Genomic DNA, 24,260 nt, shown 5'->3' with positions numbered 1-24,260 from the left:
AGGCAACATCCCTGGGAAAAGACACTCCTATTGACCTCTAACAGGGCAGACAATGTGCAGCTGGCAGTAGGGGATATTTTACTTTGAGAACTCAAATGCTCAGCACCCTGTCCTTTGCGGATTGACTGAACAAGATAAAGGGTATGGAGGCTCATGTGAAGAACCTTTCAGACAGGAAGCTTTCCAAAGCTGCCAAGAATGAAACTTGGGAATAGAATCACAGTCTTACACTTATTCATAAGCTTGAGTAGTCAGGATAAGGAGCCAGCTCCAGATCCAACTTAGAAACTGAATCACCAACAAAACTCAACTCCAGGCTATATTTCTTTCTCAGCTGGGCACATTATTTAATCTCTCTAAATTTCACTTTTTCTTGTCTTAAGCATGAATATAATAACATTCCCTCATACCTCATAGAGTTGTGAGGATAAGGTGAAAGGAAGTCTGCAAAGGGATTAGCACACAAGTTAGTAAATGGAAGCCTAATAAAGTTATTTATTTTATTTTTTAAAAAAGATTTCATTTATTTGAGAGACAGAGAGAGAGAGAATGCAAGAGTAGGGGGAGGGATAGAGGGAGAAGTAGACTCTCCACTGAGCAGGGAGCCTGACTTGGGACTCCATCTCAGGACCCTGGGATCATGACTTGAGCAGAAGGCAGATGCTTAATGTAGTGAGCCACTAAAGCACCCTCTAAACAGTTGCTTTATAGTTAATTATTATTTTTTTAAGATTTTATTTATTTACTCATGAGAGATACATAGAGCGAGGCAGAGACATAGGCAAAGGGAGAAGCAGGTTCCCCGCTGAGCAGGGATCCTGATACAGGACTTGATCCCATGACCCCAGGATTATGACCTGAGCCAAAGGCAGATGCTCAACCACTGAGCCACTTAGGCGCCCCTATAGTTAATTTTTATTCTTTGAATTTCCCAAGTTGTGCTTTTCCACCGGCTCTCATGCATATGTCTGCATTAGCATCTATTAGAATCACAGAAAATGAGAAAGTACAACCCTCAACCCTGTCTCAAAGGCAGAAACTCAGTCTCATTCATTGTTGCACCCTTAGCATTTAGCACAGTGCTTCGCCTGTCCTCGGTTCTCACATTTTAAATAAATGTTTATGACCTGATTTTAGCTGTGAGTTAGGAAATATCTAAAACATCGTTATGATATGATTATAGGATTTTTCCATCTATGATCAACTAGGTGGTGAAATAAATTGAGTCACACTAGCATTTTTTCTTTTTTAAAGAAAAAGAGTAAAGTGGAAAAGATCAGAGTATAAAATACATAGTAAGGTTAAGATTTGTTACATGAATCTCTTGTTTCAGGTATGTATGCAAGTATACCTGTTGTAATGTAAGTACATTTCTCATTGTAAAGGGGAAAAAAAGCATAAACGTTCTGACTCTTTCTCCCGGCCAACATTTGGTATTTTCTGTCTCTTTCATCTCAACTATTCCAATGGTGTATACAGTGATATGGCACTGTGGTTCTTTTTTTTTTTTTTCTTAAGATTTTTAAATTTATTTTTTGAAAGGGCACAGCAGGAGGGGAAAAGCAGACTCACTGCCGAGTAGGGAGCCCCATGCGGGGGCTTGATCCTAGATCCCCAAGATCATGACCTGAGCTGAAAGAAGACGCTTGACCTACTGAGCCACCCAGGCACCCCTGGCATTATGGTTCTAATTTGCATTTCTGTGATGACTAGTGATGTGAAGCACCTTTTCAGTGTATCTCAGCCCTTGTCTGTCCTCTTCACAATCAATTCAAAAAACTATTTGGCAGTATCAACTAAAGCTGAACATGCATTTCCGATTACTAAGAAATTCTACTTCTGTGTATTTGCCCAACAGCAGTATGTACATATGTTCACCAAAAGACATGCCCAGGAATGTTCACAGGAAGTAACCTATTCATAATAGCTCCAAACTCGAAATTGTCCAAATGTTCATTAACAATAGAATGGATAAATTCGATATATTTACACACAGTAGAATCCCAAACAGAAGCAAGAATGAATGAACTCCCAACTACACACAACAATGTGGTAGAATCCCACAAGCATAAGATAGACAGAAAGAAGCCAGATGTACAAGAATACAAAGTGGATAATTTCACTAACATAAGATTCAAAACCAGGCAAAACTCATCTATAGTGTTGCAAGTTAGGATAAATTATTCTTGGGTCACAAGGGCTTTAGTAGTGCTGCTTATGTCCTCTTTCTTGATCCGAATGCCTATTAGCATGGATATATTCCATTTGTGACATGAATCAAACCACAAACATATTATTTGCGGTTTTCTGAATTATTTCCAAATTTATCTGAAATCTAAACATAAATTTCAGGAAAAAAATTTTATATATACATATATATATATTTTTTAAGTGTGAACCACACTGATAGAGAACAAGAATCCATGATATGCTCACTCTCACTACCATCAAGTGGTCGTCTAGCCTTTGCTTGAACAATTTCAGGGTTGAGAATCTATTTACCATCCAGGGAGGTCGCTTGTTAGAAAGCTTTTCCCTTACACTAAGCCATCATTTGCTTCCTCACAATGTGGTCTTCTGTTCTCCTAAGAGATTCCAGATCCATCTAATCCCATTACCACTAATTGCTTTTCAAATATTTGAAGGAAGCTACCTTATCCACCCTATCCCAGCCCTTATCTTCCCTTCTCGAGACTGGAGAGCCTCAGGTCCCTTGATCATCCCTCGAGATGTGGTTTTTAGTCACCTTGTGTCTTTATATTGCACTCCTTTTATCTAACTGCCCTCTAGGTAGGAAAGGGCTAAGAAGAGCAGAAAAGAGCAAAAAGTAGAATTGTTACTTGTAAACCTAAATAGTGTGGGTCTACCAACACACTCACAGCTTCAATTTCTTTAAAACTGACAAGATGTAGAGAACTTCTGTTGAACAATCAGCTGAAATACCCTAGAAGTTTTGCACAAATCCCAGTAAGCCCCAGCTTCCCTTCTGTGTCTATACCTTCTGCTTTCCGTTAGGAGTCAACACACACATTTGGCCTCACTCCAGTCTCCAAAGCTACATCCTGGAGATGGAGCAGTATCTCTTTTGGAACCACCTCTGGAGTACAGCCTCTCCATCCACAGACAGACGAAAACCAGCTCTTTGTCCCAACACATTACCTTTTATCCCTGAGTAGGTCTGTTTTAAAGTACATTGAGGGAAAGGACTAGGGGATGGAGAAGACACACTTCCACTGGGCATCTCCAAAATCTGACCTAAAAGCTGGCTATTATCACCCTGATCTCAACAGAGCCTGGCCAATGAAGGGCACCCTGGTCTTCCTTCTTTCCTCTTCCAAAGTCACTCCAACTGGAGACTCTGGAGACGAGCTTGCTGGGCTCCGCTCACTCCCCTTTTGTGTGACTGGTGGAGGGTGAGCTTGAGAAGAAAAACGTGGCAGGGTGAGAAGGAATCTGGTATTTTCCAAGATATCTGAAATGAAACGTCTCTCTAAAGAATGGTCTACACAATCCCTCTCATCTGTAGAACAGGGGAAAGACAAGAGAGCCATGTCTACAAAAACTTCCAGGTAAGCCCCAGTGGGTATGTTTAATATCAAGACTGGGTGGAAGGGAGATCCGTTAAGGAAGGATAACGCGAGAGAGAACCGTGCAGAAGGATGGAGACAAGTGGGAATTAGGCATTTAAAGAAAGAGAAGATTGTCAAAGGCCCTTAGGTGTGGCGCGACTTGGGAGAGCGCGCGGGGGTGCGGGGCGACCCCGGGGCGGCGGCCGGAGCGCGGGGGGTGGGGGGGGAGCCGCGGCTCACCTACCTGGTCCACGTCTGCTCCATTTTCCAGGCGCTTCCCTCACTCTCGGGGCGCTCCCCGCCGGGGAGGGGAAGCAGCCTTGGAAAACCAGAACCCTTGCGCACGGACCTCCAGCTCCTTCTTCCTGTGCTGGCAGCGAGGGAGCTCGGCTCCGCGACCTTTTGAGGAAAACGATGCGACGTGGCCGAACCTCCAGCTGCCGGCGCGTCGGGGCGCGGGGGAGCGAGTGCGCTCGGGGGGAGCCGGACGCGGAGCGGCGTCCGGGGAACCGGCCCGAGGCAGCCCGGCGGGGCGCGCACGCGATCCCAGGCCGAGACGCGACTGGCTGGCACGAGCCGCCGCGCACCAGCTGAGCTGTCAACCGCGAGCGGGGGCGGGGCTCCCCCTCGGGGGCGGGGGCGGGGGCGGGGGCGGGGGCCGGGCCGGGCTGCGCGCCTCCCTGCTCCCTCCCGGCCCGCCCGGAGGGTGTTGGCGCAAGGGCAAGGGCTGAGCCGGCGCCGGACCAGCCCCTTCGTTCCTCCCCCATCCCACCCAGGGGCGCTGTAAAATAGGCAACAATACAGCACCTAACTGGCAGGAGAATTTGGAGAGAAGGCCCTCTCGCGTGCCTGCCTCACCCCAGCCACAGGTAAGCCCGGAAGCAGAGCTGGAGTCCAGCAAGGTCTTAGGAGCCGTCCTGGCCGGATGCAGAAGCTCCCACTAGACGGTCGCAGGACGCCGTGTGATTTTTCCCAGAGATCGGACCTGTCAGCTTCACCATCAATCTGGGGGCAGGAACCTTCCTCAGATAGCGAAACATCCTCATGAAACCTTGCAGCCTTAGCTGCCTCCATCTCCGGTGGCCCGTGATTTTGAACTGGGTACCTCTTCGGCCTTCAGGTTTCCAAGCACTGAGGCGACTGGGGCACTAAAACTAGCTTCAGAGGGGGCAGAGGGTTCCTGGATTCCTGGAGCCCTGGGAGGGCTTCAAGACAGCAGCCAACGGTACTAGAATCTCCCCCTCAATTATTCTAAGACCATGGAAAAGGGTCCTTTGGTGACGGCACTGCCTGAGACTCTGTACCGTCTATTTATGTAATGAGGTTTAAGCAAGTCAGACATGCTATAATTAAAGTGCTTGCAGCCCCAAAGCTCCTCTTTAGCTCTAAAATAAAACCTTTTTATTATATGACATGATCACTGTTATTATTAGCATTACCAAAGACCTTTTTAAAAAAAGATTATATATATATTTATTTATTTATTTATTTATTCATGAGAGACACACGGAGACAGAGTACAGGCAGAGGGAGAAGCGGGCTTTCTGCCGGGGGTGGGGGGGGTGGGGGGAGCCCAGTGCGGGACTCGATTCCACGGGGATCACCATGGGAGCCGAAGGCAGACTCTCAACCACTGAGCCACCCAGGTACCCTGACTTTTTCCTTTTTTCTTTTTTCTTTTCTTTTCTTTTTTTTTTTAATTTACAGAAAGCTTTATAGTGCCCACATGTGGTAATGTTGATTGAGTCATACTTATTTCACAGATGATGAAGTTGAGACCCCAGAAAAGCTCAAAGTCTCTGCTAAGACTCTGATAGCAGTTGTCTTCTCCCTGGTGTGACTCCAGACATTTACTCCATGAATTTCTGAAAATAAGGCAAACAAGATGTCTCTACAGTGAATTGATTCTTTTAGGTATCCTGGGAGTTTAACTCAGGAAGGGCCCTGGCATGCCTGAGAACTGGAAGACAGCAGAGAGCCTGTATTTTTTTTTTTTTTTTTTTATTCATGAGAGACAGAGAAAGAGAGAGAGAGAGAGAGGCAGAGACACAGACACAGGCAGAGGGAGAAACAGGCTCCACGCAGGGAGCCCGACATGGGACTCGATCCCGGGTCTCCAGAATCATACCCTGGGCTGAAGGCGGTGCAAAACCACTGAGCCACCCGGGCTGTCCCAGAGCCTGTATTCTTGGGGCAAACTGTCATCCTGCCTACTAGGGATGAATTCCCCTAATTACCAGCACAGAATAGGGGTGGGGAGGACAGGATAACAGTAAGACATCTCAGTGTTCAGAGGAACCATCTAATAGGCCCCTAACATAGAACCCCAGCTCTTAGCTTAGACCTAAGGCTGCACTACTCCTGAGCTTAGAATGTTTCCAGGAAACATTTTAAGGCCCAGTTTGACCTGAGATAAGGCTTACAGGCCACCTGTCTTGAAAAGAATCTTCTGTTGCAAACAAACAAGCAAAAAAGGGCGAGAAGAGTCAGATTTCCATCCTCCATACCAAAGTTGGTGTTATATTTAGTTTTGTCTCAAATCAAATTATGGGCTACTGAGTTTGGAGAGGAACTGTATTTACAGCAAGACTTATTCTGCATTCAAGTGATAGCATTAATTAGATGAATGAACTATGAGATCTCAGAAGTGAGGCTAGAAAAGATACCAGTTTATTTTTTTTAATGTTTTCACTAAGTTCATAGTACATTCATTGTAAAATAGTTGAAAAATACATAAAGAAGTATATAGAAAGGAAACTACCCATAATACCCAGAGATAATCAGTGTTAAATGTTTGTTGAAATTTCTCTCCAGTCTTTTTTTTAATGTATTTTTTAACCCAAAACATCAACTCACTCTTACACACCCAAGAGTACATACATGCTTGAAAAGAGAGATTTCATTGTAGTTTTCAAGATTACATTTATTATCAAAAGAACAAAGTTTTTGTGTTAGATTGTAAAAGAAAAATATTCATCCATATATCCACTCTGTCAACACAACTGTTTAAATTTCTCTACATCTGGTAATTATCTGCACATATTACATATCTATTTTTATAGCTATAATTCAGCCTAGACATAAGTTTATGTCCTCCTTTTCTCACTTATTAGATATCTGTCCATGTTGTTAGAGTATTTATATATTTATTAATCTAATGATTATATAATGCTAAATAATATCAAAGGAACTATAGTTTACTTAATAATATTTTGTTACTGCATAGGTACACTGTTTCTTTTTTTTTTAATTTTTTTTTTTTTTTATGATAGTCACACAGAGAGAGAGAGAGGCAGAGACATAGGCAGAGGGAGAAGCAGGCTCCATGCACCGGGAGCCTGATGTGGGATTCGATCCCGGGTCTCCAGGATCGCGCCCTGGACCAAAGGCAGGCGCCAAACCGCTGCGCCACCCAGGGATCCCAGGTACACTGTTTCTAATATTACAATGCCTCTATCATTTTATTCCTTTGAATTATTTCCCTATGATAACTTCTTAAGGCATAGGGTTGTGAGGATAAAAGCACTTTCCAGGAATGGCTGGCTCAGTCAGTAAAGCATGTAACTCTTGATCTTGGGGTTGTAAGTTCAAGCCCTGCATTGGGTGTAGAAATTATTTTTAAAAGTAAAGTCTTTGGGGCACCTGGGTTGCTCAGTTGGTTGAGCATCTGACTCGGTTTTTCCTTGACTTGTGATCTCAGGGTCATGGGATCAAGTCCCCTCCTCCCCCATCCCTGGACTCTGTCTGGGTGGGGAGTCTGCTTAGGATTCTCTGTCCGTCTGCCTCTCCCATGCTCTCTCTTTCCCTCTCTCTAAAATAAATAAATAAATAAATCTTAAAAAAATAATGTAAAATGTTTAAAAAAGAAAAAGACTTTCTAATTTTATCACCTTACATAGCCTGAGCAACACTCGGTTTTATCATTTTAATTGTTCTCTTTAATAGATAAGAAATTATTTAAGTTATAATATATATATGCCTATGCCTATTTATATAGTATATAAATAATTAAATATCATCTTATTTTACTTTATGTTTCTTAAAATACTAACTAGTAAAATCCTATTTCATAGGCTTTCTTTTTTAAAATTTTTAAAAAGGATATTACTTATTTATTTGAGAGAAAGAGAGCATGACCATTGGGAAGAGGCAGAGGGAGAGGGAGAAGCAGACGCCCCACTGAGCAAGAAGCCCAACACAGGACTTGATCCCAGGACCCTGAAATCATGACCTGAGCCAGAGGCAGACACTTAATCGACTGAGCCACCCAGATGACCCTCTTTTTTTTTTTTTTTAAGATTTTCTTTATTTATTCATGAGAGACACACAGAGAGAGAGAGAGAGAGAGAGGCAGAGAGGCAGAGACAGAAGCAGGCTCTATGCAGGGAGCCAGATGTGGGACTCAATCCCAGGTCTCCAGGATCACGCCCTGGACTGAAGGTGGCACTCAACCGCTGAGCCACCCGGGCTGCCCTCTCTCTCTCTCTCTCTCTTTTTTTTTTTTTAAAGTAGGCTCCATGCCCAGTGTGGAATCCAGTGCAGGCCTTGAACTCGTGACCCTGAGATCAAGACCTGAACTGAGATCAAGAGTCAGATGCTTAACTGACTGAGCCCCCCAAGAGCCCCTTTCATACACTTTCTTGCAAACCATTATCTCTAGTAGCTAGTCATCCTAAAATCCTGTTGTGCTGTCACTGTATTAGTCATATATTTGTTGCAACAGTGTTGTTTAATAAAGAATTCTCAATATTATACTCCTCACTCAAGGATCTGGGCTTCAGGTATGGATTGGTTGGGCCTGGGTTCAAGATGCTTCCAAGTAGCTCTCATGTCAGGAAGAAGCAGTGGCTACCTGGGGAATACTCTCATGGTAGATTGTAGGAGTATATGAGAGTTGGCACAGACTCTTAAAGTCTCCATTCAGAACCAGAACATTGCCCTTTCTGTGGTATTTCATTCCCCAAAGTAAGTTACATAGCCAAGTCCAAAGTCATTGGTGCAGAAAAGTACACTCTGCCCACAGACTGCAGAAGGGGTGAGTAGGTGTCTAAGGACAATGCAATTTACAATCTGCCAGTTCCTGAATGCTGTACTTTCTGGCTTTTTGTTAAACTTTTGTCCTGGTGGATACATGCTAACTTTACCTTTTTCCATCCCATTTTAAAGTTAGATGTGGCTTTTGGTCAATGAAATGTAACTGGTTTGGCCACTGAAATGTGAAAAGGAAGTCTCATGTGGCCACTTCTGGGTAGAACGTAGAATTTTTATGAGCCGGTACATGATTTGCCACTGTCAGTTTCCGCTGTTGTATTGATTTTTGAAGATCAGTACATGTTAAGATGAAGCTTCCATCCACTTGGGTCTCTGAGTGACTCTGATGATCAAAGTGTTCCTACTGGCCTAAATTAAACGTGTGGAATGACCAAGAAATACATTTTTGTTGTATTAAGTTACTGAAATTTGGAAATTATTTACTACTGCAGCATAGCCTGGCCTATCTTGACACATCTTTTACTCCCATTCTGAGTAAGAGAAGACTATAGATCCCATGAATCATTATGTAAAAAGTAACACATCTTCCTCTTTGTGTATCTCTCCCTGGTTTCTGATTCAGAACTCAAAGAATCTAGGTAGGTAATGTCAATAAATTAAAGCAGTTGTAAATGAAATTACTTATGTTATTCTTTCTTGGGTACATTGCTCTTGAACTGGTTGATGGATTGTGCTTCAGGAAATGTTTGCATTGATGAGAAAAGACAAAAAATAGGGAAGTATTTTTTTTTTATACTAAGCTCAGAATATTCTAGTGGTACTTTTACATTCCATTCATTTTTTAAAAATTCCTTTCCTCTTTCTTCTTCTCCTCCCCAGCTTGATGCTTGGTAAAAAGGACTATTGATTGTGATATAAATTACTGCATGAACCATAAGGCAACAATAAAAAGAAACATGTCTAACATACTGTTGCCAGATTCTGTTCTAAAAGTGCTAAGGGTACTGACTCCTTTCATTCTCACAAAAACATGATGAGGTGGGCTCTAGTTATCTGTTTTGTAAATGACTAACATGGAGCCTGGGGAGATGAAGTATATTGCCTAAATTCACAAAGCTGAGATTTAAAAGTTTAGCTCCAGAATGTCATGCCTAACCATTCAAGACGCGCACTCCTTCCCTAACTCTCACCTCACATTCACTGAGACTTAGATAAGAGGACAATGTGTATGTAACTCTTACTCCACTATCACTGCAGTTGATTCAGTGGACTTGGTTAATCAGTAGATTCCTCTTCTGTCCCCCACACTATGTCCCTCTCTCTAACCTTGGGTGTTTTGTTGTTGTTGTTGTTGTGTTTTTTTTGTTTGTTTTGTTTTTGTTTTTTAATGTCCTTTCTAGACAGAGAGGAGTCATTCTGCAATCAAGGGTAAGAGAGAATTCTTTCCTTCTTCTTCCATTGAGAGATGGGATCTAATTCTCCTCCCTCTAGGTCTGCCTTAGAGACTTACTTGACTGATAGAATGCAGCGGTTAAGAGATGTTCTGGGACTGTTAAGGCTAAGTCATTAAGAAGCTTTGCATCTTCCATGCAAAATGCTCTGGACACTTGCTTTTGAAGTCCAGAGCTGCCAGATAAGAAACTCCCATGCTAGATAAACTATAGCCAGGGTGCAGGGGTGCAGGAGCACCTGGCTCTGGGGGGGCTGAAACAGACCAGGTTCAGCCGCTCACTGCTCACAAAATCCAAAGGCAGAGAAATGAGTGGTGGTGAAGCAAGAAATTCATTTCTGTGAGGTCAATATGGGGAAGACAGCAGACTTATGTTCAAACACTGTCTGCAAAGTACTAGAAATACTTCCAGGTGTATTTAAGGAAAAAGTGGGACAAAGGTTGGTGGGTGCATGCAGGTGGATAGTAAAGGCCAGGTCGATCATTGTCCTGGGGTCAGTCCCAGGGGCCTTGCTGGCTCAGGGCAGTCCTTTATGCTTGAGGGGGATAGTTTCAATGTCCGCCAGGGGATGCTTTGCGCGTAGGGTCTTTTACCTGAATTAAGGGGGAAGCTGGTAAGAAGAACTTAATTAATTAGAAAATACAAACCGAGGTCAGAATGGAAGTAGTTGACATCCTCTTTCAAAACTCTGTGGAGAGAGGCTCTAAGCCTCCACAGAGAGAGGGGAGGTATCTAGCTGAGCCCACCACCCAGCAGTTACCATAAAGGTGCCAGGCACATGAATGGAGCAATATTGGACCTTTTAGATCAGTCCCATCATCTGCTGGACCTAATTGAGCAGCACCAGCTGTGGCTCTATAGAGTAGATTTGCCCTGCTGAGTCATGCTAGGATTACTGATCTCCAAATCATAAGATAGAAGAGCACATCTTTTTGTGTTAAGCCATTAAGTTTTGCATTAGTTTCCTAAATAGTAGTTAATCGAACCAATTTGGTACCTGTGAATGGGTGTTGCTATAACAAAAACCTCAAACAAGTGGCCATGACTCTGAGACTTGGATGCAGCAGAACCTAGAAAGGTCTCAAGGAGACTATTAGTGAATGCTTTCAGGTATGGATAGAAAAAGGTGGATTAGGAAAAAAAAAAAAAAAGAACTGTGTTGTTTTTAAGCAGAATTTAGGGGAACTATAGAGTTAGGACGTCCTTTTATTTATTTATTCACGAGATACACAGAGAGGGAGGCAGAGACATAGGCAGAAGGAGAAGTAGGCTCCCCATTGGGAGCAGGCATTTTGAGCCACCCAGGCATTCCATCCTCAACTTTTTAAGTGAACTGCACCAGCATGGACTGAAAGGGATTAAGGCAGTACAGAGTGAGAAGATGCTTTGGGATCCTCAACCTGCCAAGGAGAGCAAGCAAGCTGAGAAAGTTACCCAACTGAAAAAACAAGGACCATTTCTTATGGAAAAAGAAGAATGACTCAAAGAATTGGAACCAAAAACTCAAGAGGATTTTCAGATCAAGAGGGACTAACCTCAAGGAGGCATATCCCAGGAGCCTAATCTTCACCTGAACTTATTTATATGGGAAGATTCTGGACTTCTGAGCAGAAACAATAAATGTTATGAAACTTTTGGGGGCAGGATGCCTGGGTGGCTCAGTGGTTGAGCATCTGCCTTTGGCTCAGGTCATTATCCAGGGGTCCTGGGATTGAGTCCTGCATCAGGTTCCCTGCAGGGAGCCTGCTTCTCCCTCCGCCTATGTCTCTGCCTCTCTCTGTGTGTTTCTCATGAATAAATAGATAAAATCTTAAAAAAAAAAAAAAACTTTGGGGGGTTTTCGGAGAAAAGGAATTAGGCATGTGGTAATATTTGTGGCCAAAAGGTGCAAGGCTGTGGTGGATTAAGGATGGTTGAAAATTCTTTGCTACTCTCCCATAAACAGGTGGAGTCTAATTCTCCTCTCCTTGAATCTGAGATGGACTTAGTGAATTTTGCTTGACCAAGAGAATGAGGTGCTAGGTCACAAATTCCGACGGTGGGTAATAAGAAGTCTTGCAGTTTCCACCCAGACCTCTTGGTATCCTCAGCTGCCATCAAAGAAGTCTGACTACTATGAGGTGGGGCCCTGAGACCACATGTGAAACACCATCCAGCAGCCCCCATCATGGCATTGGGCATGACTCATAGTCTATGCTTGATGTGAGTGAAATTGTTCCGGGACCTCCAGAACAGCCTTCAGCTGAATACCACCAAGTGACATAGTCAGTGCCATGTGGCACAGACAAATCACCCAGCTGAAGCCTGTTCCAATTCCCAACCCAGAAAATCACAAGATATAATTAAACGGTTGTTGTTTTAAGCCATGAAGTTCTAAAGTACCTTGGTAATGCAGAAATAGACAGCTGAAATGATGCCTTAAAATGTGTATAACAATTCTGATACATCATTCATTTACTCATTCATTCAAAAAACACTGAGAACCATTGTGTATCAGGCACTATTCTATATACAAGGGACACAGCAGTAAAACAAACATACAGATAAACAGAAAAGACCTGTTTTCATGGAGTTTACAGTCTACTGGTATAGATACACAATAAACAAAGAATTATCTACAAAATGCTAGATGGCAGTAAGTGTGATGAAGAGAAACCAGGCAACGTTAAGAAGGCATCCCAGCAAGGCATCCTTCTCTTATAAAGGAGCAGGTGGGGCCTTAGAGAGACTGACAGGCTGGTAAAAAGCAGGTTCCCAGGTATAATAAAACTGGAGTTTCATGTGGTGAAAAACCATCCAACTGAGTTCATACATTTGAATCTGTGATCTATATTTGTTAGCGAAGCAGAGCAACCTAAATGGGCAGAACTGAGGCTTGGGTGGATGTGCCTGGTTTCCTAGACCATGCAAGTAACCTGGAGAAGACAGGCCATGTGTGTATGAATTGAAAGATCTGCCCTTCAGGCACTGGAATGGGGCAGGGGCCAGGGAGTGTGTGACTCTAGGACTATATGTGGTAGGCAACAGGACAGCTGTACCTCAGAGCATCAGGGATCTGAACTGCAGGCAGTTTATAGAGATTGGGAAGTAACCCTTAGGAGAAGTGGATATACTTGTGTGGGGTGGGGGGACTTTGAGAAACACTCCATTTCCCAAAGGAACAGGTGGGAGTTCAGAAGTAGCTAATGTTCGTGGGACTTAATTTATTCCCACGAGCTGACAAAACTCTGAGGCAATTTGGTTAGTTTAGTTCATTCGATTCAACATTATTAGTTCAACAAACATGAACAGAGCATATGCTAGACATTGTGCTATGTGTCTAAAATCTAGTGTGGGAAGTTAGGCAGGCATTCATCAAACAATAACACAAATCAGATTGTGCGAAGTGCCACAGTAATGGTACAAAGAGAAACTTGGTGCGGGGGGGGGGGGTGATTAATTAAATCTGCCTAGAGTAGGTTTCATAAGAAAGGTAGCATCTGAGTCCTGAAGGATGCTAATAATACAAAACTTTATCGTATATTAGGATTGCAAAATACAGTGCTTTTATTTAAAAATTTAAATTTTCACTGGTAGAAGGAGAAATGCTCCCAGTCTTCCCTGACTGTTTGGGGTCCCCTTCATCTGGAAGAGCCTTGCAGCATTGCCCAATGTCACTAACAGGCATCATAACAGAGTATTTTAGATTCCTGGCTCTAGAATCCAGGAGCTTTTCAAATCTCCCCTCCTGCACCAATTTCCAACCCCGTGATTCTGACAAGTTAAAAACTCTGCTTTAGCTTCCTCATTTGTAAAAGAAGGTTAATGATAATAACTACCTAATAGGGTAGTTGTGAGAACAAAATGAGATAATAAATGTAAAGCGTTTAATTTTTGCCCAGCACATTTTAAGCATTTGATAAATCATAGCTATTTTTTTTTATTAATGGTTGCATACCAGGCAGGATTCCAATCCCCTATAGATGTTGTGAATTTTAATTTCAGTTCTGCTCCAAGCTGCACTCTAGGGCTAGGCCAGTGACCCAGATTTTCTACTTCTCAGCTCTCTGATTTATCATATGAGACCAAAGCACTGACAAGGAAGCTGGATGAGCTGCTTCCCTCACTTCCTAGCTAGAGTTGGGGAGAGGGAGGAGTGGATATTTCCTCCATCTTGTATTCCTCCCTTTGTCTCCCAACCTTCTCCCCCTGTCTTGAGGGAAGTGTGTGTGTGTGTGTGTGTGTGTGTGTGTGTGTGTATTCAGACCCATCTCCTTTACTTGCCGCCCTTGTCTGTCAGCTGTAACGAAAACCACAAGGAAAGAAATTATGACCAAGCCTTCAGACAGCTGGTGGTAATTTACTCATACAATTCCCCCTCGTTTTTTCAACACCCACTATTTACATGTATCTAATGCTAGAGGAGGGGGAATTGCACAAGAAATGTGGTATGCAAATTTCTAGGAAGGGGGCTGGAATAGTAAGGAGAGACTTGTGTGAATAATTACATGGATATTTCTCCTTGCTTTGCACATAGATATTTGGCCTTAAAAATTAAAGCCATTGATATGAGGGTTAATAAAGAAATTTCTGGAACCAGAAACAATAGTAGAATAAATTTACAAATAGCTTCCAAGGCATTCATGACAATTGCACCATCACTAAAACGTGAGTCATTTTCGAGGAAAGGGACAAGCACTTCCAGTCCAAGGTCAGGGAGAGTGTATCAGGCAACCCAAACCACTTTAAAGACTCATAGAGATGATAACTAAGGGCAGGGCATGATCCTGGTTTAGAGCTTGGATTCAATTCTGAATTAGAAAACATTGCTTACGAGAAGGCATCCATATAGCTATGGTCTCTGCCTTTGTTTCTTGTAACATGCCACCTATTAGCTTATCCTCATATAATCCAAGATGGATTTCTCTGGATTTAAAATTCTGGCAGACACTGAGAATCCCTGGTATTCTGTTTCCTCTACAGATTGGACCTAAGGATACACAGAAATTATACATAAAGTTTTAAAAGTTCAGTGTTATAATTCATATGTATGTGTGTATATATTTTTTAATATATACTTAAGTATATGTAGATATATTTATTTAGAACATAAATCTGTTTTTTAAATCGCCATTTTTAAAAAAGATTTTATTTATTCATTCATGAGAGATACAAAGAGAGAGAGAGGCAGAGACACAGGCAGAGGGAGAAGCAGGCCCAATGCAGGGAGCCAGACGTGGGACTTGATCCCGGGTCTCCAGGGTCACACCCTGGGCTGAAGGCGGCGCTAAACCACTAAGCCAGGGTGGCAGCCCTTAAACCGCCATTTTGAAAAAAAACTAAAAAATCTAAACATATGGAAAAACTGCAAAAATAGTACAATGAAATCTCATAAATCCTTTAGTTGATTCACCAATTGCTAACATTTTGCCACATTTGTTTCCCTCTTTCTCTATACACACACACACACACACACACACACACTTAGTGTGTCACAGTGTGTTATTGATGAACCATTTGAAAGTAAGATGCAGACTCTTCACCCCTATATTTCAGGGTGCATCTCCTAAGAATGATAAAATTATTAAATTATTGTGATTATATAAAAGAATATCATCTCTCCCAGGTCCACTTTTGTCACTATTAAACAGAATCTAATATTTGCATCGCAGTTACTTAACAAATATCAGGAGCTATCCCTGGTAGATTTTTGGCTCAAATCTGCACAACTAATGAGTCTCATCAAAGTAATCACTCCCAGGACAAAGGCAAATGTACAAGAAAGATAAATTCCCTCTTCTACACTTAGAATTACTGGAAGCCAATTTCTTGTCAGTTTAAAACAGCTGTTTCGTCCTCTGTTCCAGCTGGCAAGGATTCATACATATTGACATGTAGTCTCAGAAAGCATCACACAATCAAGAAAAAATTTTAATGAGAAAGATTCCACATGTGCATATTCACTTTTGTCTTAATTTCTATTTTAGCGTATAAGAAGCCAAAATACTGTGGAGTTCAATATCAATGACAATCCTAAACAAAAAAATTAGCATATTTCACAGTCTTTCACCATCGCCAAGTTCAACAATTGCATTAAATACTCTTTTAATTAGATAAAAGTATCCCCATTTTAGGCTAGGTCTGTGATATAACAATAAGTACAGAAATACTAGTTAGCTGTAAATCAGAAGTTATAATATACAGAGAAAAATTATTGCATCCTGTATATGTTGGCTTTGGTAAGTTCTCAAGAGATGGAGGGAAAAGTCAAAGCCAGAAGATCCTGGTGCTGATGGACTGGTTCAAGCTTTTTTTTTTTTTTTTTTTTTTTTTAAGATTTACTTATTTAGGTATTATGCTGAGTGAAATAAATCAATAGGGAAAAGACAATTATCATATGGTTTCACTCGTAAGGGGAATATAAGAAATAGTGAAAGGGACCACAAAGGAAAGAAGGGAAAGAGTGGGAAAAATTAGAGAGGAAGACAAACCATGAAAGACTCCTAACTCTGGGAAACAAACAAAGAGTTGCAGAAGGAGAGGAGGATGGGGGGATGGGGTAACTAGGTGACAGACACTAAGGAGGGCACTTGATGGCATGAGCACTGGGTGTTATACTATATGCTGGCAAGTTGAATTTAAATAAAATATTTTTAAAAGATTTACTTATTTATTTCATTTTAGAGAGAGACAGAGAGAGAAAACAAAAGAGGGGAGGGGCAGAGAATCTCAAGTAGACTCTGCTGAGAGGGGAGCCCAACACAGGGCTCAATCCCAGGACCCTGAGATCATGACCTGAGCTGAAATCAAGAGTTGGATGCTTAACCAACTGAAACACCCAGGCACCCCATCAAGCTTTTGATTCAACTGTAAAGGTGTTCAAGACTGGACCTCCGGTAAGGAAAGAAGTGCACCACCTTACCTGTGGTGCAAAATTTGAGGGATGCCAAAGATTCAGCAATCAGGATAAGTGATATCTTAATGCAGTATTTTTCAAAAACAAAATCATTGAGAAAAAATCCATGATGAACAAAATATCAAGATGTTAAATAAAGGCAGGCTCTGCCTCTGCATTTGCAAGATCTTGGGAGTGAGTGCTTCCTTGCCCTCTGCTCAGGGCCCTGGTTTGTTCATCCTGGATGCCGTCACAAGAGCCAAACCTTTAGATGCTTCTCTACTGGTATCCCCTAGTGCTATGTTTTGCTGACCTTATTGGCAACAGCTCTCTCTGCATCATGAACTGCCCAGATCAGGTGGCACCTTTAAGATATCACAAGGCAGAAGTAACTCTCCAGCCTCCTCCTAGCCTCCTTCCCAAATAGTTGGAAGGCTCAAGGGCAAGTTCCTGTGATTTATAGGGCATTGGGGAGGTGGTAGAACAGTATGGGGAGAGGAGATGGTGGGAGACGGTAAAAAGAACAATTTATCTTATGTATTGCTGCCAAAGCAATTTCACTAGAATGGAAATTTTAGGAACCTTCCCTCTTAAGAAAACCCTGAGCCTCAACTCTCTGAGGCATCTACATACTCAAGTCAAAAATGAAATCCACTTCACCTTTAGTCCCTCCATCTCTTGGACCATAGTTGGCTCTAGAAATCAAAGTAGCCATGCTACATCCTCCATGCACATTCTACTGAATTCAAGCTGCTAGGAAATTTCACCAGACTGGAGCCTCTCCTTTGGCAAGAGCTGCCTATCCACAAGACCATGAACCTAATCTTGTATCAGTGCAAACTATCTAGAGGTGCTCCTTGCTGACAGAACCTATCTTACAAAATCAGGCTCACAGATAAAGGTTGGTCCTTAGATGGATCATCAATGCTCCAGATACTCACAGTCACCAACACTACCCCATATGGTCTTACACCTGACCTGTTTCACTCATTTATGTTACCTACTAGGTTGTCTGCAGGTACCAGGCATTTTCATATCCCTTTAGGACTTGTCTTATTCCTGGTGATGGGGCACCCTAGGCCTGCCTTCTGCCTCTACTTAAATCTGTCTCACCGGACCAGTCTGCTTCTTTAATCTTGGGTCTTTTGTGCCACCCTTTGTGCCACTTTTTTCTAAAATCTACCCCCTGAACAGGACAGGGGAATCACAGCTCAGAACCTCAGCCTGAAGGGCTGAACCATTTTCTAGGCTCTTGACAGTCCCTTCATTTCAGGCCAGACTCTGCTTCCCGTTTTCTTTTACTGAAGTATAACAGCCCAGTTCAACCAAAAGTAGGGCCCCAGTTGTCTACCTCAGTTCCTGCTTCTTTATTTGCAGAGATTGGGCCCTTTTTCCAGTCTTCCTTGACATCCAATTTCTGCCTGGGAGATGTGGACAGACCAAGTCCTGAGATGATGGGGTAAAAGGAAGAGAGGTCCTGGGGGCCAGCCAAGACAGAAGGAGGTAAGATACACAAAAGTCTTAAAATATACAAATGGCTTTTAAGGTTTTCCTGGAGCAAGGAAAAGAGAAAAAAAGTTGTAGCCATTGAAGAGCTGAGGCTCTTCAAGTTGAAGGCTGAGAAAAACTAGCCCCTGTGTCAAACTAGAAGAGTAAGAAGAAGGTATAAAATTTAGAGATGCACCAAAGTTCAGCACTGCCATTGAGCCAAAATCTGCCATTTGGCTTCAGTTTTAGAAAACTCAATAGCTGAATGCTTACTTCAAATGCTTTCTTACATCTCTGAACTTGTGCTTATGTGGATACCATAGTATCTGATGACCAGAGCATGCCACTAATACATATAGAATGTGCCACGTAGATTTTTGTTACTATCTGAACATTCATCTTCAAATACAGGCAAATTTTCTAGGTATAATTTGGAGTGAAAATGTCCTTATATGTTTTACATGTGGAAATTCTGTTAATCCTTTGAATTATAAAAGTTTAAGTATTACTTCAAGAGTGAAATAATGCAATAATGAAAAATAATTACGAAAGTTATTAATTTAAAAATCAGTAGTTATTAATTTTACTAATAACATAAGTAATGTTATAAATAGTATGTTAATGGGATATATGCCCCCAGTTTCTGGCTCTACCAAGCCGCAACCAGTATGAGGGCAGCTTTGCTAATTTATATTAAAAACATACTCTAATTTGGTGGCAAGTACTGTTACATGGTGGTACATAGGAGAGACAATGGATACACCAACGAGGATCTTTTCGCAAGCCAACTTTGCTAAACACATTGTGGTTAGAAACCATCACCGTAAACTGCATATACAAGGTGGTCTCCCAATAGGTTATCTAAGGCAGAGCCTTTCAACCAGTGTACCTCTTGTGCTGTAAACAGTTTACACTGTCCAGACACTGTTCTCCTCAACCCTTGCGGCATGCAAGAAGATAGCTGGAACCAGTCACTGTTGACCATATCTTTCAGGGATGCTTGGAGGGGTGATTGAGGAAGTAGAATCTGATGTTTTTTGTTCTGTAGATACAGATGGAAACAACATGGCATAGTCTTTGGCCTCAGCTCTGATTCCATTTATCCTTTCTTTTTTGTGCTTGATCTATACTAGCCTCATTTCAAAAGGAAGGAAGGAAGGGAGCCAATCCTGTTGTTCCTCGAATTTCCAGGCATTTCTGTAATGGATGTAGACTGTGGTAGGCAGTCTCTAAGGTAGCCCCCAATGATCCCTGGTAATTCACTCTTGGTACCAGAACGAGACTTACTATAAGGGATTGGCTCATGCAATTATGGAGGCTGGGAAGTCCCACTATCTGCTGTCTAGAAGCTGGAGACCCAGGAAAGCTGATGTTGTTTCCAGAACCAGAAGGCCCATGGTATAAATCCCAGTCTGAGGTTAGAAGACTAATGTGTCAACTCATGTGCCCAGGCAGGGGGAGCAAATTCTCCCTTCCTCTGTCTTTTTGTTCTATTTAGGATCTCAAGGAATTCAATGGTGCCCATCTACAGTGGGGAGAGCAATTTGCCTTCCTCAGTCTGCCAATTCCAACTGCTAATCTCATCTGGAAACACCCTCACTGACTCACCCAGAAATAATTTTTCACCAAATATCTGGAGACCCTGTGATCCAGTCAAGTTGACACATACAATTCACCATTACAGTCACTAAGTTTTGGAATAATTTGCAATGCAGCAATAGACGACTGATTCATAAGGCTCCTAAACTTTCCCTCAATCCAAGGTGATGCTGTATAGTTAAAGACTTAGCTCTCTCATTCAAAAAGAAGCTATTATTCTCTTTGCAGTTAAGAAAAATAATTTAGAACATTTATTTAAGTCTACACAGTAGGACCTAGATTTATGGTGACAATTAAAGGACCAAATAAATAGTACTTTTGTAAGACCATTCTGTATAATACATTGCTTAAGAGTTCTCTTTCCAGAATGTGCTTTTAATTACTACCAAGAATATTTTTTTCTTTTAGAAGATATGTGCAATCCATGAAAACCTTTGTTTTTAAAAAATATTTATTTATTTGTTTGTTTATTTGAGAAAGAGACAGAGAGTGAGCACACATGTACACATAAGCAGGGGGTAGGCAGGGAGGGGCAGAGGGAGAGGAAAAGGCAGACTTGCCACTCAGCAGGGATCCTGATGCCAAGGCTGGATCCTAGGACCCCGAGATCATGACCTGAAGGCAGATGCTTCACCAACTGAGTCACCCAGGTGCCCCCATGAAAACCTTTCTTGTTGAAATTAATAAAGCTATTTAGTTGGAGATTCCAAAGTCAAGATATGCATAGAAAGAAGGCAAAAAGATGTTATAGATTTAAATACTTTGGAAACAAGAAAGATGCTAAAATATTTATAAATAGTATAAAATAGTATAAAATACTATTTCTGTTTGTACACTAAGATCATTTGTTCATATTGACATTTCTTGGTTCCACTTTCTCTGAGCTAATGTTGCACAGTTGAATGTGAGTGTGTGATAAGCACACACACACAGAGTGGACAAAATCGCCCCATTCTGTGAATTCATGTGTTTATTGTTCTGGGCAGTGAGCCCAGCTTGTTTTAAGTATTTGTTATTTGAACAGTGCTCCAGATTCTGCTTTGAAATGTACAATTCACCCATTTTTATTGATTTGAATATGGAACTATTTGATGTTTTTCTGATAGATTTTCAGTCACATCCAGGTATGCCTCTTTTTGTTTTAAACAGGTCATTCATTTTTCCGTGCTTTCAGGACTTAGACTGTATGAATTAGAAAAAAAAAACCTCAAAAAAAAAAAAAAAAAAGCAAGCAAACCCTCCCAAGGTCAAATTTTGATAATGGAGCTTATTATATTAAAATAAATGACATTTTACACTTGTTATGCTAATTTGGAGACCAGACCATATTTGTCAAAGCTCTATCACAGGCTTTTTGTTCTTGTTTTAGTTTGTTTTCTAAGGAAAAGAAAATCTAGGGCCATTGAAAAGAAATATTTTAAAAGCAAGATGGACAAAAATAATTACTCCAATGCACATGAAACACAGATTTAGCACCTGCCAATTAAGCACCACTTCTACCATTTTGTAACTGTGATATGGTGCCACATTATTTAACTTTTCTATAAAAAGGAAAATAATATCTTTCTCACAGAATTGCAGTGAGGATCAAATGACATTATGTTAATAAATTGCTTAAGATATGGCTTGGTATGTAGCAAGTGCTCAGTAAAAACTATTAATGATGCAAATTATAAATGCAATCATCATAACAATGATACTGCTGCTGCCATAAATGTTGCTGATCAAAATCTAAATTACGGAATTTTGTGAGATCTAGCACAAACACTTTATTTATGGGGCTCTCCATCTGGTCATCATATGCAACCCTCTGTGAAGGTGTTTTTTATATTATCCAGGGTCCCCTCCATTGGAGAGACCTCCAGCCCTGTCCCATATCACCTAACCACCACCACCCCCATAATGAGTCGGAAAAAACTTCAACTACGGTTAAGCAGAAAACTTCAACCCAAGGTTTCAAATATAGCTTAATACAAAGACTCCAACAGTGAAGTTATCTTTCTCATCTCAGTCATTTTCTGTTCTGATTTTATTTTCAGCATCTTCAATGCAGTGAATTATCTGCCAGGAGGCCCTACAGAAATTCTCTGAGGCTTGCATGCATTAGAAGAGAGACTGCCTCTTTCAGGAGGCCCCTGAAGAAATCTGTTTGAGTCAAGTGCCTATCCCTGAACTAATTCCTGAGGGCATGGTGAAAAATTAATCTTTTTTTCCCCATTAACATGAAAAAAATCTTTTGTTTAAATAGACTTAATTTTCTTAGAGAAATTTTAGGTTTAAATACTTTTTATGAAAAGGGCCTCTGATACCTCCTCATCTAATTCACCATCAAATTCTGTTGGCTCTACCTCCTGTGTGTGTATATATTTTAAAGATTTTGTTTATTTTTGTGCACATGAGAGAGAAAGAGAGAGGGAGGGGGAGAGGGATAGCGTGTGTGCATACATGCACTCTTGGGCTCAAGCAGGAGCATGAGTTGGGGGAGGGGCAAAGGGAGAAGCAGATTCCCTGCTGAGCAGGGAGCCCAATGTGGGACTCTATCCCAGGACCCCTATATCATGACCTGAGCCAAAGGCACACACTTAACCGACTGAGCCACCCAGGTGCCCTTCCAAAATATATTTTGACTCCATTCACTTCTTACCAGCCTGACTGCTACCACCACAATATGAATAACCACTATCTCATATCTGGTCTACTTACTGTAACAGTCTCCAAAGCAGCCTCCTTTGCTTCCACTCTTGGCCTCCTAAAGTCTATTCTACAAAAGCAGAGTGATATTTTAAAACATTTTCGAGATCATGTCATGCTAATGCTTCAACCCCTACATTGGTTTTCCAAAGCAAATCAAATTCTTACCACAGTCTACAAGATCTCAGCTCACCTCTTCTCTCATTTCCTGCCACTCTCCCTCTGTTCAGCATGCTCCTTCGGTCCTGGTCATCCTTCTGTTCCTCAAACACTCCAAGCTTATTCTGACTTTAGGGCTTGACAATTACAGTTCTCTCACAACCTGCTCGGTCCCTCTCTAATCAATGATTTTATTTTATTTTCCTTATAAACCTTATTAACATCAGAAATCACTTTATCATATATATATATATATGCTGTGTATCTCCTCACCATTCCTACAACTTCATTAAACTTAAACTTGTGAAGGTAGAGCCTTTATTCAATAATCCTACTCTTCATTCTATTGCAACACCCAGTATTATGGCCGGCATTCCATACATACTTTTTGAAAAGATGAATAAGCCAACTTTGGCTAAATTAAATTTTTTTTAAGGATAGCTGGAAGGGAAGACCCACAGAATCAAAGGAAGAGTTGAAGACTCAAAAGAATAGGCTCAGAAAGGGCAGAAGAAACAATAAGGAGCCAGGAAACACCTGGTTTCAACCATTTTTCTACTTTATGTGGCACCACCAAATATGTGCGATGTTTATGAAGACAGTCAGATTGTCCTAATGTGAGTCTCATCAGCATCATATAGCTGGGAGACCTTAATTGACCTTTCCTTTAATGAACAATGGGGGAAAAAGGTAATTTTCTAAAAGAAATGTAGGGGTTTTTTTTTTTCATTTCTTTTTACTGAAGTGCAATTTGCTAACATATAGTATAACATCCAGTGCTCATCCCATCAAGTGCTCTCCTCAGTGCCTATCAACAGTCACCCCAACCTCCCACCCACCTCTCCTTCCCCAACCCTTTGTTCATTTCCCAGAGTTAGGAGTCTCTCATGGCTTGTCTCCCTCTCTAATTTTTCCCACCTTTCCCTTATAATCCCTTTCACTATTTCTTATATTCCACGTATGAGTGAAACCATATGATGATTGTCCTTCTCTGATTGACATATTTCACCCAGCATAATACCCTCCGGTTCCATCCACGTCAAAGCAAATGGTAAGTATTCATCCTTTCTGATGGCTAATATTCCATTGTATATATTGACCACATCTTCTTTATCTTTTCATCTGTCAAATGACATAGTGGCTCCTTCACAGTTTGGCTATTGTGGACTTTGCGGCTGTGAACATTGGGGTGCAGGTGTCTCAGCATTTGACTACATTTGTATCTTTGGGGTAAATACCCAGTAGTACAATTGCTGGGTCATAGGGTAGCTCTATTTTTAACTCTTTGAGGAACCTCCACACAGTTTTCCAGAGGGACTGCACCATTTCACATTCCCACCAACAGTGCAAGAGGGTTCCCCTTTCTCCACATCCTCTCCAACACTCATTGTTTCCTGTCTTGTTAGTTTTCACCATTCTCATTGTGGTTTTGATTTG

At 41.5% G+C, this 24,260-nt stretch overlaps 1 protein-coding gene and 1 long non-coding RNA gene across 27 annotated transcripts in view; one reads left to right on the top strand and one right to left on the bottom strand.

Annotated features, from left to right (window-relative positions):
• Positions 1–24,260, bottom strand: part of LOC112664092 (phosphodiesterase 4D interacting protein) — a 400,486-nt gene that overhangs the window by 358,405 nt on the left and 17,821 nt on the right. The window contains exon 1 of one of the 25 annotated variants that reach the window (XM_049095455.1): positions 3,814–4,169. The exons of 23 other annotated variants lie outside the window; for them this stretch is intronic. In XM_049095455.1, the coding sequence (XP_048951412.1) occupies positions 3,814–3,833 (20 nt within the window). In that variant the 5' untranslated portion in view covers positions 3,834–4,169. Of the gene's footprint in view, positions 1–3,813; positions 4,170–24,260 lie in introns of those variants that run through there. One more of the 25 variants, XM_025453342.3, reaches the window with a different exon arrangement.
• On the top strand, positions 4,267–22,294 carry LOC118351257 (uncharacterized). Of its 2 annotated transcripts, none has more exons than XR_004806428.2 (4): positions 4,267–4,438; positions 6,842–6,994; positions 18,264–18,389; positions 22,013–22,294. It is a non-coding gene; the product is annotated as an uncharacterized LOC118351257 (long non-coding RNA). The 2 variants fall into 2 exon arrangements; XR_004806429.2 differs by lacking the exon at positions 22,013–22,294 and adding an exon at positions 19,873–20,748.

The sequence above is a fragment of the Canis lupus genome, chromosome 17, assembly GCF_003254725.2.
Source record: "Canis lupus dingo isolate Sandy chromosome 17, ASM325472v2, whole genome shotgun sequence".
Classification (NCBI taxonomy): Eukaryota; Metazoa; Chordata; class Mammalia; order Carnivora; family Canidae; genus Canis; species Canis lupus.
Note: the sequence above shows the minus strand (reverse complement) of the source record. Positions and strands in the feature narration are given on the sequence as shown.